Source organism: Poeciliopsis prolifica, unplaced genomic scaffold (assembly GCF_027474105.1).
Source record: "Poeciliopsis prolifica strain line A6 unplaced genomic scaffold, Auburn_PproV2 SCAFFOLD035, whole genome shotgun sequence".
NCBI lineage: Eukaryota > Metazoa > Chordata > Actinopteri > Cyprinodontiformes > Poeciliidae > Poeciliopsis > Poeciliopsis prolifica.
The window spans coordinates 3,352,212-3,368,497 of NW_026562410.1; the positions used below are offsets into that span (position 1 = coordinate 3,352,212).

At 42.2% G+C, this 16,286-nt stretch overlaps 1 protein-coding gene across 1 annotated transcript; it reads left to right on the forward strand.

Moving 5' to 3' along the window:
- Window positions 1-2,201: 2,201 nt before the first annotated feature.
- enc1 (ectodermal-neural cortex 1) lies at window positions 2,202-15,805 on the forward strand. The gene is made up of 3 exons (XM_055052605.1): window positions 2,202-2,533; window positions 8,632-10,447; window positions 12,925-15,805. The coding sequence occupies exon 2, from the start codon at window positions 8,638-8,640 to the stop codon at window positions 10,411-10,413; it is 1,776 nt and encodes a 591-aa protein (XP_054908580.1). The 5' UTR covers window positions 2,202-2,533; window positions 8,632-8,637; the 3' UTR covers window positions 10,414-10,447; window positions 12,925-15,805.
- The last annotated feature ends 481 nt before the right edge of the window (window positions 15,806-16,286 follow it).

Below are 16,286 nucleotides of genomic sequence, written 5' to 3' on the forward strand. Positions count from 1 at the left end.
CTTTGCACTCGGAGTCACCTATAGATTATAAGTTCGGAAAATATGTCCCTGTAGTTGACGTCAACACTGGATTCTCCTGTCTGGGATCTATTCTGAGCGCTGGAACCATGCAGGGAACTATTCCACTATTACTGGTACCTGAATCGCAAAGCAGTTTCAAAATAAAACACCTGTGACACCTTCGACAGTAATTATTTTTATCTTCCTCCTCCAGCCGTCGAGGCCTAACTTCACCAATGATTGATTGTTTCCCAAGAGTTCCTCTGTGCCTTTAAATTGAAAAAGAGGCCCTAAAGAGGTGAAGCGGACAAAAAAAGGGGTTAATCTGTTGACCCGCTGGCAGGGGGTCACTCCACCCCCAAAAAGCCCAGGGGTGCCACCAGCCAGAAAGGTCTGCCCAGAAGGGGGCCATGAATAATTTTGGGGGTGTTGCTCCAAATTTAAAAGCTGTGACAGAATGTCGGGAATTAAAGTGGAGCATTTGAAATTTAAGTCTAATTTAAAAAAGAAAAAAAAAAGAAGAAGAAGAAACATATTAAAGATCTTAATATTCCTCTCATGTTTACAAAATTTAGAGATTTAAAGGTGGTGTGCCAATATTTTAACTAGACATATTTGAGATGCAGAAAAGCAAGATATTCAGAGGTTTCAAGAGGTCATGGTTTGAAAACTGCTAAAGCATTTGTCCTGCTACTGTGAGATGGTAGAGAACGAGCACTGCCCCTCCTCCACCTGTTGCTGGACTCCACCGGAAAGATCGCTATTGCACGTTTATTAAAGTCAATTTTCCATTTATTCTAGATTTATGATCAAGTTTATGCATAAAGTTATAGATAGCATTAATGAGGCAAGTGATAATCATCCCATTATCTTCAAAGCATTGAGCAAACTTGTTGTCTTTCTTCTCTAAATGAAAGCAATGAGATGATGCTGTGCATTTTTCTATATGTTCCGGAGCAAACACTGGTTGAAACTGGTGTCTTTCACTCGGGATTAGGTTACCATGGTGAGCTCTAACCATTTCCTCCACTAACGTTGGATGAATTGGATCTGAAAAGTGAGATGTTTAATTTACTGTTTCTTGTTGCTGTCGCCTTGTGAGACAGCTTCCCCGTCCCATCCCTGTGCATGCGAGCCCGTTTTTCTCTCTTTGTCTCTCTCTTCTCTCCGTTTCGTGCCTGAGACGGGCGAGTTGATCCTCCCCTCCCCGTCTCTCGGGTATGGCAAGCCGCCTTTAGATTTACTAGGTGCCGCTGGCAATGGCGCAGGCATCAACGAGCCAATTATTTCGGGCAAAGTGAACGTTTCAGATATTTACAGCATTCTCAACCTTTTTTTATACCTAAATACAAACTCTTTCTTGAACATCTGTCAGATCTCTGTTGCTTTGTGTCATTTTCAAGATGATGATAACATTGTCCTTGTGGATAGCTTTGATCCATTCTGGTTGTACTTTTTTTTATTATTAATCTCTCAAATATGAAAATGTATAATAAGTTGAAGTTACTTGAAATGAGAAAAGTATTAAATAATATATCAATTTTTTTTTTTTTTTGTCGATATGGGTAAATAGAACCATTATTCTAATTGTTGATTTCTAAACGTGCTTTTTAACCTCCAAACTCCATTCTTTAGACAAACAGACAACAAGGCGAGTAAAAATATCATTTTAATGTTTTCTCACACACACAGCTGCAAGCATAGAACGATCCCAAACAAGATCTCATTCGAGGTTTGAGTGAATTCATCGAGGACGACCTTAAAAGCTTTCTGAATTCATAAATTAGTGAAATTAGATAACTTATACAAGAAACAAAAAGAAGGACAATTCCGTTTTAACATTATACAGTGTTTATATTTTGGAGACTGGTTAACATCGTGGAGTATGACAACATGTCAGGACTCGATTTAAAGGCCCAGCATGGATAAATTAAAAGCAGTTCTTGGAGATCAAAGGTCGCGTTTTGGAGTTGCAGATACATTAAAACCTATTTTTAGTTTCCATTTGTAGCAGCGTAACGCTATCCCGTAACAAGGGGCCATGTTTAGTAAGAGTCTTATTTTTGTTTTGAAAAATGGTATTATTGCTCTCTACAACCTGGCCAGAATACAGAGGCTGTTCTTCGATTAAATACGGAAACGGCTTGCCATAGACAGTCCGGTCCTCTCGTTTAAACACACCCATTGGTTTCAGTGGAAGCGCAGGCGGAGGAGCGACGGAGAGGAGCTGGAGTTGGAGCTGGAGGAACGCCTCCAAACAGCGTCTCCTCTTATTATTCACCTCGTCCCCACCGCGTACAACCAGACCCCGACGACCAGTCCGCGCGCTGGCGACAGAGAGACAGAGACAGAGCGACAGAGACAGAGACAGAGCGGCTTTTCTCGCGACCTGTTTCCTCGGAGGTAACCGAAGGAGTCCCCCCCACCACCACTCCGCGCGAGCGCACAAGGCTTTTGCATCGTGGCTCTCTCGCGAGTGGCATGCTCGAGCGACCCGTCGGGCTCGACTGCAGTCCTTCTTTCACCCAAAGAGGTAAAAACGACACACACAAAAAAAAAAAAAAAAAAAAAAAAAAAAAAAAAACCCAAAACAATTTCTCCACATACGCGCTTTATTTTTCCCTCCACTGACCTACGAATTTAAAGTTGCTCAGTGAAAGGGGAGAGGTCCGGGTCGAGCGCATCAGGGCAAATTGTTGACATTCTCATTATGTCAATATTACTTTTTATTGTTTGCATTTTGCGTTTCCCTTTCCACCCCCTTCTCTCCCCTCCTCTGGATTTCTTCCTCTTTGCTGGCGGCGTAAGGTGTTATACGCTCCCTTGTGATTTTTCTTTAATTGTTATAATTTAAATTGCAGCAGCTTGGACGAGGCTGCATGTATATGTGTATATATATATATATATATATATATATATATATATATATATATATATATATATATATATATATATATGGATGGATGGATGCAGCCAATGGATGTGAGTCTGTTTGAGGGTCTTCAGATGGTTCCCTGAAGCCGCTGCACGTCTGCGGTCTTTGTTGTGCGTCTCGCTCGGCAGATGCTCGGAGCTAAGTCCACATAAGCCTGGTGTTTACTTTTGAAGTTGTCTCCCTCCCCATCCCTCTCTCTTCCCATGTCCATGGTTGACTGTGAGCACCTGGCAATAATTTCCATCAGACTGCAGCCAGACCTCTCTCTCTGTCTCTCTCTCTCTCTCTCTCTCTCTCTCTCTCTCTCTCTCTCTCTCTCTCTCTCTCTCTCTCTCTCACTCACTCACTCACTCACTCACTCACTCACTCCCTCTCTCTCTCTCTCTCTCTCTCTCTCTCTGTCTCTCTCTCTCTCTCTCTTCCCATTCTTGTATTTCTTTCTGCATGTGGCACATAGTCTGGCTGTGCGTCTGTTGGATCTGGTTTCTTTTTGAAAAGGATGAGGATGGCATTTTGCCTCTCATCCCTCTCATGGCCCAGCGAGCTACTTTCATTGTGAACAAGTCCTGGAAATGTGTGTTATGTTCAGTTTAAAGGGGGGGGAGTCCAATATAAAACAGGGTAAAAAATGCTCACCAAAACTCCTCTGCATCGAAAAGAATGTGTTCTGGTTGCAGAAGCTCACATTTTTAAAGCATGAGCAATGAGAAATGTTGGTGCTTTTTCTCAGGTGGAGGCGCAAGAAATGATTCACAAACTCAGTCATGCAGTCAAAATGAAAGAACTCATTTCATTGTAGAATGAAATAACAATGGGAAAGTGCCACTTCCTCATACTTGCACAGCTAACATTTTGGGAGGAATTTATCTCCTTCTAAAGCGGTCTCCATATACCTTCCTAAACAACAGCAACAACAGAAAAGACAAGTCAGTGGAGATGCTGCTGCTCAGGTTACAGTAGTTAGTTCTTATTAGAGAAGCCTGTCAGGTTGATCCTAACTTCTACGTAGTGCGTACAGCATGTTCCTAACAAGGCGAGCTTTGATCGCGATCTAAATGGTAAGATGGGATCATAATGACATGCCACGGCAAATACATCTAAGGAGAGCAAATCCTGTAAAGGTCGACATAAATCTTCATCTGGTGACGACTTCAAATTTGAATGTCTTTCAGCAAGATATCATGGTGATGCATCAGGACAGTGTAGCACGTGGTTTTACAAAAATGTTTTCAATCAGCCGTAAAGTTAGCCTTTTATTTGAAAATGAAAATATTGTCAACGTTCACAGTTTTCCATGAATCTACTGAAGAAAAGCATCCCCACAGGATGACACCGCCACCGCTGCTATGTTTTACGGTGCGGACAGTTTGAAGAGGGCTAAATTTCTACTGTAAGCAGTGTTGCGCCAGTCTGCATGGTCCGCAGACCGTTTGATCCAAAACAAGTTACACAGGACTGGATGTCATGTGCAGGGAATACAATAGGGATGTTAAAACAAGAACATTTTGAAATTCTTCCACTCAAGCAAACAAACATTTGGACAGCAGATTAGATTGTTAGCAGTTCTGAGAAAAAGGCCATGTTGCATTTTGTCGTGAAGATGTTTTAATGTTTTGAGCCGCGACAAGGTCAGCTCGTAGAGAAATTTACTGCGCAGTGGAAATTAAAGGCGAGATACTGAAGCTAAAGGTTACTTAGTCAAAGTGCAGTGATGCTGACATTTATATGTTATCACTGTCTGTTTGGGTTTATTAACTGATGCAAATTCTCAGTTGTGGTTTTTTTTCTCCCACCTTCAGTGTGATCACTAGCTCTCCTTTCATTTGACATGTGATATATTGGGGGCACATAAAGCTAAATATATCTGCTATAGAAAAAAGACACATCAAGGATAACATTGAAGAAAAATTAAATATGCACAAATGAGACATAAATATATGTAAAATTGAGTATATTAAAGTTTATGTCAAGTCACTTTTATTTGCATAGTACATTTCAGCTGCAAGACATTTCAGAATGCTAGATGATAAAGACATATCACAATAAATGACCCCAAGATCATCCCAAAGATGCCCTTTGTGGCATAAATAAGGAAAATTATAAAACATAGCAAAAAATGCTTAGAAATGGAAAACATAGCCATAAAAGATGCATAAAGCGAATCAAAGAGTTTCACAATGACAATGAAACAAACCTGGCTTCCATAACTAAGGCACCAATTTAAAGCAGATTTTAAAAAAAAAGTCATAAAAACACAATCACAGTTACATGAAGAGTGATAGTAATAGGATGAAAAACTGTAAAATACTGGCCTAAAACACAAATTAACGCTTGCACTGGGACTGAAAAGATGAAAAAAATAATAAGAAAAACTCGAGGACCAAAGTGACAGCTACTATGACTAGATAGGAAAAAAATATATAATCTACCGCAGAATGACTTAGTTTAACATGTTCATGCTGGAATCTTTTACCTTTATCATCGTTACACATGATTATTGTTGTCCAGTTAATCATATGAGCTGCAGCTGTGTTCCTCCTGAAGTCGTTTCTCTGCCTGTCTGCTTCTGTGCTTCTGACATGAACTATGGATGGCCATATTTATTAAAATGCTAATTAATAGCATAAGCAGAACCTCTCTAATTAAGTCCCGGACTTATTAGGTTCGCTTACTCAAATCAAGCTACTTACAACTTCCAATTAGAGAAGCAGAGACGGAGTGTGTACATGTATGCATGTGTGTGTGTGTGTGCGCGCGCGTGTGGGTGTGTGCGTCTGATGTAGGAGGTGGCACCTGCAGTTGAGAGACCAGGTGAGGATATTCCAATCATCGCTGATTCCAGGAGATGACGTGTGCCCCGGTCATGTCTGTGCTGGAATGCAATAAAGCCTGTTGAGCGAAGTTACCAGTCGGTTTTATGTTTCATAAACTGCTGACAAATAATGCTGGTGCTCCCTGTGCGAAACGCACACAAACACAGTGTACCAAAGAGAGTCGGTTTACCAAGCCGTTGGGAAGGCTCCCTCATTTGGTTTCGCAAGTCATTTGAGTTCAGCATGAAACCAAAGGTTTGTTAGGTAAATCGACCAGATGAAAATCACGCAGCGAGCGTGTGAGGCCGCGATCACGACCGTGATCTGAAAAGGGGCAATATAAAGAAACTGACAAACTGTGGCTAAGGAAGAACGCTTGCAGCCAACGCTGAGAATTACTTCTTTGTGCGTCATGAACATCAAAGCGGGAGTTCAAAGCGATTCCTTCAGAATTCACAGAGACCTAAAGCCAAAGGTAGAAGTGACAGTGCTCTTCACAAATCCTCAAGTGTGAAGCTTGTACCTACAGGCTTCACACTTGATTTCCCTCCTCACAAGACTGCATTCTGAGGATTCTTAAGCGCATGATGCAACTTATGGAAATTGGAAACTGTCCCCTCGCCTCTCTGTACTTCAGGAGGAATCTCGTTTGACAAACGAGGTCTTTTGAACTCAAATCTATTGCGAATGTAAAATCCCTCACCATCGACAGGTTTGTACAACGTCTGCCCTCTGACAGAACTTAAAGGGATATTTCAGGGTCTTTCCTATCAAGGATCTGTTAAAAAATGCTATAAACAGTAAAATATTAGACATTACAAAGGTTTGCCTGTTAGCATCTTCATTTAGTATTAATCCAGTTTAGCTGGTTTTGGAGGCTAACTCTACCTGCAAGGTGGAAAGGAGCCAAACTTAAAACAGACATTTGCCACATTTATTAAGCTCCAACCTCCAACCCCCTTATAGATTGCCACAGTATCTATAAAAACATTGTCTTATCCTCATGATTGCACTATTTTTCACAAAACAGAATGAATATGTTATTGACAAATGAAGGTAGTAGTACTCTTCCGGGGTGAAATCTGCAAGTATTTTGGTCAGAGTAAAGCCCACTGTTGCACATATGTCCATTCATACCCACCAGCATTACATTCTGTGCCCCTCTAATTAAAGATTTTCTGTTGTTCTTTAAGCATTTTATTACCTTTTTATCTCAATAATTAATTAAAATTCTTAAGATGAAAGGGGAAAAAAACTTGTAGGTATGAAATGGGGGAACATGTTGGCAAAGGGTTGAATCTGGAGAACTTCAGTCGAACATCCATGTGATTGCTTTGATGTTTCATTCACCCAACCTCCAATATCCATTTCCGGTGTAAATAACCATTTACTTTGGTGTCAACTATCATTGCAAGCAGCACTGTGGTATAAAGGCTCATAGAAATGCATTACGTTCCGTAACCTTATTAATATTTGGCATGTTTTGAGACGGTAGAAGGACTTTCACATACTAGCCTTTAGCTTTTTTGCTTGCATTACTGACAAATATGGATATATTCTAAATGAAGATGCCAGGAGAGATAGTAACTGCGTATAGGCCTTCAACAGAACCTCGTTTCAAAAATCCTGAATCATTCCATTAACTCTTTTATTTACATGTGATGGACGACACCTGTAACTGAACAAGGAAACATCAAAATAGTCATAGTTAATATGCAAATACTGTCATATCAAAAAGGCTCTATGCTTGGATTAAATATAAAGCATCCTTATTCTTACTGCATGACTGATGCAAAGTCATCGTATGTCATCGTAAAAAAACCACCAATATTTGGCACAGTAAAATTGAATTTTTAAAAAAGGGTTCAGAGGGCACTCACATTTTCAGTCAAGTAAACAGAAAACTGGAGCGCAGAGGGAGAAATGCATCATGCCTCACAGGTGTTTAGAAAAGGTTTTCATGGATGTTTGCGAGCGTCTTTTGCCTTCAATGTTTGGAATCCTTGGAATTCCCGGTAACTGGAAGGTTGGGAGCCGACCGCCCACTGCAGCTGCTGGCTGCCAATAAGGAAACAACAAGCAAGCTGGATCAACTCGAAGCTCGGAAAGGACGATTTTAGAGCTTATGCGATACATGGAATAGTGCGAGATTGTGTGAAATTTATTGAGGAGTGTGGATTTTAGGGCAGACACAGAATGTGGATGTTTTTTTGATGTGGATTTACGAGCTCACACAGGGACTTGGTTGCAATACAGAGAGACCACAAGGCAGGAGGCAGTTGCCATTGCTAAATAATTGGAGGAATGAAAGCATGCTGTGAGTGAGGGTGATTACGACGAAGATGCAAGCTCACACTTTTCTTTGAAAAACAAACTGTTGCATGTTTTAAAGTTTTCTCTTCAGAAATGTTCAGCGATAATTTCTAAAGAATACTGTTGCTATGTCCTTGGCCAAGGACACACTGTGTACATGATGCAGTCTCTATCTCTACTGTTTTCCTGATAGAGCTTTGTTTTCCCTTTTCCAGAAAGTGCATTTTTTCTCATCCTTTTATGGACACTAGCACTGAACGATTCAAAATTGCCACATCAACCTCCTAGTGTTTGCATGTGCAGCATTCACTGCTGAGAATTACATTTGTGAGGCAAATTTGGCTTACTTTAGTAGCTGATCAATCTGCATATGTATCACTTTGCATATGAAGATAATCTATTCTCTAGTAATATTTTTCCCAAGTTTATTGCCACAAGAAATATAAATACATGATTTAAAAGATTGAGACTTGCCTAAAATGTATTACAGTAAAAGAGAATGTGTTTTATATCTGTTCTTATAGATTTTAAATATGTTGCATTCATTTTTTTTTTTTTTTTTTTTTTCAGGATTCAATGAAAATGTCAGTGTGCGTCCATGAGAATCGGAAATCCCGAGCCAGCACCGGCTCCATGAACATCTACCTTTTCCACAAATCCTCCTACGCTGACAGCGTCCTTATGCACCTCAACTCTCTACGGCAGCAGAGGCTCTTTACCGACGTCCTCCTCCACGCGGGCAGCCGTTCCTTCCCCTGCCACCGCGCCGTGCTGGCCGCATGCAGCCGCTACTTCGAGGCCATGTTCAGTGGCGGTCTGAGGGAGAGTCAGGCCAGTGAGGTCGACTTCCGAGACTCGATCCACCCAGAGGTTTTAGAGCTGCTGCTTGACTACGCATACTCATCACGGGTGGTGATCAACGAGGAGAATGCAGAGTCACTACTGGAGGCTGGGGACATGTTGGAGTTTCAGGACATCCGCGATGCCTGCGCCGAATTCCTGGAGAGAAACCTTCATCCGTCCAACTGTCTTGGCATGCTGTTGCTGTCTGACGCCCACCAGTGTACGAAGCTGTCAGAGCTCTCCTGGGGTATGTGTCTAAGCAACTTCCCTGCCATTTGCAAGACCGAGGACTTTCTCCAATTGCCCAAAGATATGGTTGTGCAGCTTCTGTCGCATGAGGAGCTGGAGACAGAAGATGAGAGACTGGTTTATGAAGCTGCCCTTAATTGGATTAACTATGACCTAGAAAAGAGGCACTGCTACCTCCCAGAGCTTCTGAGAACAGTTCGTCTCGCCTTACTGCCTGCCATCTTTCTAATGGAGAATGTTTCAACAGAAGAGCTGATTAATGATCAGGCCAAAAGCAAAGAACTGGTTGATGAAGCCATACGCTGCAAGCTGAAGATCCTCCAGAATGATGGCGTGGTCAACAGCCCATGTGCTCGACCTAGAAAAACCAGCCATGCCCTTTTCCTGCTTGGCGGACAGACATTCATGTGTGACAAATTGTACCTGGTAGACCAGAAAGCCAAAGAGATAATCCCGAAGGCTGACATCCCCAGTCCCAGAAAGGAGTTCAGTGCCTGTGCCATTGGCTGTAAGGTGTACATCACAGGCGGGAGAGGATCAGAGAACGGCGTTTCCAAAGACGTATGGGTTTACGACACTGTGCATGAGGAATGGTCCAAAGCAGCACCTATGCTCATCGCCAGGTTTGGCCATGGCTCCGCGGAGCTGAAACACTGCCTATATGTTGTTGGAGGACACACCGCGGCAACGGGCTGTCTCCCGGCCTCTCCGTCCGTGTCCCTCAAACAAGTGGAACAGTTTGACCCAGTGGCAAACAAATGGACCATGGTGGCACCTCTCAGAGAGGGTGTGAGCAATGCGGCAGTGGTCAGCGTGAAACTCAAGTTGTTTGCCTTCGGTGGAACCAGCGTCACCCACGACAAACTGCCCAAGGTGCAGTGCTACGATCCGCAGGAAAACCGATGGACTGTGCCAGCATCCTGCCCACAGCCGTGGCGTTACACCGCCGCTGCCGTGCTGGGGAACCAAATATTTGTCATGGGCGGGGATACCGAATTCTCAGCCTGCTCGGCTTACAAGTTCAGCAGCGAGAACTACCAGTGGACTAAAGTGGGGGACGTAACGGCCAAGCGGATGAGCTGCCAGGCTGTGGCATCGGGAAACAAACTGTACGTGGTGGGCGGGTACTTTGGTACACAGCGGTGTAAAACTCTGGACTGCTACGACCCCACACTCGATGCATGGAACAGCATCACAACTGTTCCGTACTCACTCATTCCTACTGCCTTTGTCAGCACCTGGAAACATCTACCAGCTTAAATCCTGAACCGTTGACCTGTACCTTCTCCATTAGGTAAGAGCAGTGTCTTAGACTGTCTACTAAGCATTTAAACCCACTAAGATCTAATTTAGGATCTCTGGACAACCAGTAATTAATACTAACAAGAGTTACAATAAGAAAGGGCCTTTCAATCCTCATGTTCCAAAATGTTGAGTTGATGCCAGTGCTTTAGGTCGGATCCTATTTCTTGTGCCTGTTTCAGAATGTGCGAGAGGCTGGGGTTGTGTTAGTAAAACAAGATCAAGAGTAAAGTTGGGAAACCTGTTAAGTACTTTGGTGCTTCAGTTAACTGAAGTATGTGACTGTTTGGAAAGGCCGAAGGACAGAAAGGGTAACTGAAAGAGAATTGGATACCTTTATAGCTCCCGTGGGGGAGAAACTCTCTGAAGAAAAAAGGATTCGCAAATTAGCTGTACCACACATCACCGAGCTTCAAAACCCTGCTGTCACTAATCCAATCTCAGTTCCCTCACACCACTCCAGGCTCCGGACCTTTGATGGGGGCGGCAGGGCTGTGGTCTTTACATTGCAAAAGAGGGAGGTAGCTTGCAGTTCGCGTCGGAAGCCGTTTATCATCAGCTACAAGAATAGGTGACTGAGAGAAGCGACAGCAGGGGAAGTCAGGAAGTGGAGCTGGAGAGCTTGCAGGCACAAACCCCGTCCTTCACAACTCAATCACACACACACATCATCCTTGATGGTTGTTATTTTACTCTGAAGATTTACCATTTTGTCTGCTCTTTTGATGACCTCATTCTAACCCAGCACTCCTGCTCTGACGATAAGCAGGCCAGACGTATGTGGAGCATGGGTAGTGAGCTCACATTCCTCATCTTTATGTTTGCACAATTCCCAGACCAATGCCCCCACACAGTAAGAAGCTGTGCAAGCAATTCTTCTTCATATTTTTTAATTTTTCCTAATGCTTTGACAGGCCTAAAGAAGAAGAAAGCGGAGAGACTCCTCATTCTCTTAGCTCTGCTTGTGTCTTCCCTCTGATAAAGTTAGGAAACGGCTCAGAACAGCTCTGCCGCTCCTGGGTTGTAATATTCCTTCCCTTCTTGATCTGAAACATTTTCTAGAGAAAGAAAACAGAAATGCTCTGAGTTTTTTCCCAGGAGAACAATAACAAACTGTGTGAGAGTTTCTCCTTTCTAGATTTGTCTCTTAGAAATTGTGTAGTTCAGTGGCGACAGATGGCATCATAAAATCCAGGGAAATAACAATGTTCTTCTACCTTACATAACTGGGGACAGGGCAAATAAATAAAATGAATGCTCATTATAAAAAAACAAACTATGTCACATGTTGTTAAGGTGAAGGTGTGGTATAAACTGGCTGCCAAAATCAATCTATGGTTACGATTTCTGCAGAAAGTGCTCTGAAGCTGAAAAAGTCAGAAGTTTCTCCCTGACCCCAGCCTATCAATCCAATATGGCTACTGCATATAGTAATAGCTGCTGTTATACATTGTTTTTAGTTCAGTTTGCAACTTTCACACACAGTACCAGACATTTGACTGCAGAAGAATTGGAAATAAATAAAAATCAATTTACTTCAACAACTTTTTGGCTGTTGATTAGTATTTTATTTATCTTTTAGATGAGTGACATCAAAAAATGTTTTGAGGACCATTAAAGTACCACCAGCGATTTGAATTGATGGAAAAGTTTGGTGATTTAAAGGTTAAGAAAACAGTGTTCACATAAACATCGCACCTTCTTTGCCAAGACTTGAGTTGTTCTAAAATGTCAGAAATCTGTTGATTTTTGACTTTGTGGCATCCTAACATTTTCTTTCTGTTTATCCAAGACGTGCAGGTGAAATTAGTTCTTTACGTCCTTCCGCAACTACTGTTTATTCACGTTTTAAGCTAAGGAAATCTTACATATAACATACTCGGTCAATACTAATTTATATTTTTGAAGTACCAGTAATAGAGAGATTTGTACAAATACATTTTAGTCATGTTAGCCATCACGATTTTAACCATATGAGCTGTCGAGATAAGGTACATAATAAATAAATTCTTTAAAAGTGAAAAGAGCTCCTGAGGAGATGAGGAGCTGGATGCGAGCCAGACTTTTCACAGGAAACAGAGTTGGGGGAAGTTTGGCAGAAAATAATGCTAGACTCGCCACAATGTATTGTAATGTAACATGAACTGAAATTAATCACTTCCCTTGGGTTTTATCGCCCGTAAAACCATAGTGAACATTAAGGCTGCTGTTTCTCTCAACTGTTGTAGATCACAGGATGTGAATAAAAGACACTTTCTTTTTATTTGATTTCTTTTATTTTCTCTCAGCGTAAATTAAGCCAGAGGTACTCTTTTGCACTGCTGTTATTCCTCCACTGCAGTTCTTTGAAACGACATATTTTTCAGGTCATCTGTAAATCTGATCCTTTTTACTTTTTGTTGCTTTTATTATACTTTCCCTCATCCGTTTTATTGGCCTGTTTAACGAGTTTCTCTTCTCTCTCCTCAGATTTTCCCGGTTTTGCGTCATCTGCCGGTCTCCGGGCCACGAAGAAGCACATATTCTCTTTCTCCAAAAAGAGACGCTACGCAAGCGATGTACAGATGCCCCGCATTCATCTTGGTGTTTCAAAAATGTTCAAAAAAAAAAAAAAAAAAGAGAGAAGATGATAAACAAAAAGGACAAAACATGCAGGAGCAGAGAACCCAAAGGTGGCGTCGAGGAAGGCGGACATCTTGCTCTGAGACACCGAACTGACCGACGCTTGATCTGCGAGGCACAGACTCTGACCCTGTGTGCACATTGTGCTTTCATGCTGCCATAGGAGTGCTGCAAACATATCATGAAAAGCTGCATTCTTCATATGTAGTCATAACAGGCTTGTGACGATCTGTGAAGTTTTCTCTATGACAAAAAAAATTATAGCTATATACATACACACACACATATATATATAAATATATATATGTATATATAGCATGACAAATGCTTCGGTTTGACTGAAAAAGAACAAAATCAATGGATTTTGACTGAATATCTGATTCATACAAGGAAAAAATGAAGGAGCAAATCTTCCCTGTTTTTGTTTTTTGTTTGCTTGTTTGTTTGTTTTGGACTGTTAACAGCTAATTTATGCTCCAGACTCAGAAAAATAAGCAAAAACTTGAGCATTTCTCTTAAAAAAACGTTCCTGTCGCCGCCACTCATGAGGCGGATCAATGGGATTTGCGTGTGCCTGGAGGTCACGGCCTTATGTGTCCTGCGTTTTGCCGCTGACGCGTTAACGCCCGTGTTTGGATTCTGCAGCTCAGCGGCGACGCCGTAAAACATGGTTTTCTCCCAACGGTACCGCCGGCTCGCTTGCCGACTCGCCGCCGAAACCCTTTTTCGCGCATGTTCTCTCACAGTGGTTCAGTGACAACTGGCATGTACCCTTCACAAAGTCTTGTCACCTTAACACAAAAAGCTGAATTTATTATTCTCTTTTGAAAAAACATCTGTTTCTTCTTGAACTTGCTGCAGTGTAGTCTTAATTTATATGGTACTGGTAACTGTGTCATGTTAATATGTTTAATCCTATTTATTTCTGTTCTGCCTGCATTCAGATGTGAATGTACGTTTGGGTTATGTCGTGCATGGCCAAGTGTTGTGTTTTATTTGGTCTCAGTGAGCTGCCTTTTGCACACTTCGGTCTTTGCCAGGAGAAACTTGCTTTTTTCAAGACGTAGCTTCGCTGCTCACTTCCTTTCAAGTGGCTTAAAAAGAGAGAGACTTAAATCACAGAAAGAGTTGCTCATCGTAAGATGGGGCATTCACTTGGGAATATGCTGGAAACTGGGATCAACTTCCAACATGAGAAGGTTTTGCTTAGAAAACCGCAGAAAAAAAAAATCAAGATTTTTTTTCCCTTTCTTTGTTTTAAAGGCCCTTTAATAAAATGCCAGCGTATCGCACCACCTGCGGTTCACGCTAAAGGTCAGCTTGCTTGAAAAGGCTAACACCCACCTCCATCAAACCTGCTAAAACAGACAAATTTGGCAGTTTTGAATTTTTTTTCCTCGTCTGTCAAAATGTTAAAATTATCATTTGAAAGCTGCAATTGGCGTCTCATGGCGGGACTAGCAGCGGGCTGCAGGCTAGTTTCTTGCCCTTCAGTTGCAGGGAAGACAGTGGTTTTTATATATTCAACGTACATTTTTCAACGAGAATCTGCACATCGGTAAATTAAAAATTGAAGATAACATTCTCATTCTTTAAACATGCTGTTTAGCAGCACTTGCTAACGTTGCTATTCCTAGATAATTAGGTAATCTGGTATCTTTTTTGAAATTGTGGGTAGAAACTCGCACCAGCCCAAATCTAGACCCAAACAAGGCGAAATTGAAAGAAAAAACACAACAAAACAAAAACCCAACCTTCATATTCTTGCTAATAATAAAGGCCCAAAAGAAAAGATCGGATGGCACAATGACAGATCGACCCGGACGTGGTGAAGAATTTGGCAGTGTCTGCAGCAGAGGCCGTGCGACACGTGTCAACTCGGCTCCCCCAGAGTGAGAACCCGCCGCCCCGTTAGCTGTTTGAGTTTGGCTCCGAATGCTGTGTAACGTCAAGGGCAGACACCGCAGTGCTTTTCACCATTAAAAAAAAACAAAACACATTCAGTGAAGCAAGTTTCTGCAAACAAAAAATAAAAAATAAAAAATCAGCAGCAACAAAAGTCTTAACATGTCCGCTAACATCTTCTCAATGTTTGTGTCTGTTTGTCTGTCTCGGTGACCTAAACATGTTGCGGTTTTGCATTGTCAAATTCATTCACATTGTAAAAGATTCTGTCTTGGTGGAATTGGTATAGTTTGTTTCAGCTCTTCTTCCTTTAAGACCCCCACACATCCCACTTTCCATTAACTTCCAGTGGAAATTAGCCCCCAGTAAAGTGCCGCTCAGCCTTCCTTCCTTCGGCCATTCAGAAAATTCTTCCTATTGTGAATTTGAAGACCTGTGTGTGGGGACCATTGTGGCTCTGTAACGTCCACCACATCCAACTGCTGAATTAAGAGACTCCAACCCAACCAATCAGATGAGGATATTTATTCCCCCTCCCGCCACACACAAGTCTCCCTGGCAACAGCCAGCAATGAATGCCCCTTCAATTTGCACCTAATTGCTGAGCGGCATTTCCACAGACTCTTTTTTTTTTTCCTTCTTCTCTCGTCTTCTTGAGCTTTCACAAAAAGTCGGAAACGAGACGGGACGATTCTGTCAGTGTGCATGGGATTTCTCTCAAAGTTTCCTTTCTGTTTTTTATTCTGTTACATTTGATTCTTTTCTTTTGTTTTCACACTGTGAAACTCATGGCTAATAAACATAAAGAGTCTTTTCCTCCTGACTGTAACATTCCGCCTCGGTTTCTTCATTACGGAGGCGATTTGTCTGTCTGCGCGTGTTAATGTCACCACGCCGATTTAGCAGGCGAAAGCAGCTTCCAACTCGCTCATTACCGCATGTCTCGCATATTTAGGCAGCTTTCAAATGGGCCGAAGTGTCTTGAGGTATTTAGGGCACTATATCATGCGTACAGGTTTTGTTCCGCCGAAAAGGGAGGGATCGAAATAGTCTTATCTATGCCTCTGGCTTCTAAGCTTCCCCAGCACAAGGACGGCTGAAAAACAGCCAGATACTTTCCCTTTCTCTGCCAAGTCACCTTGGCAACGGCAACCTTTATCTGCAAGGAGGTGGGGGGTTGAGGACGACATGAAATCTTAAAAAAGCACCTCTGCCTCTTCTCCCCCTCCAATGGAAAGCCTTCCCTATCAGTGCAAGGCATTGCAGGGCATGGAGTCTGCGTCTCTCAGCAGGTCCATCATCCT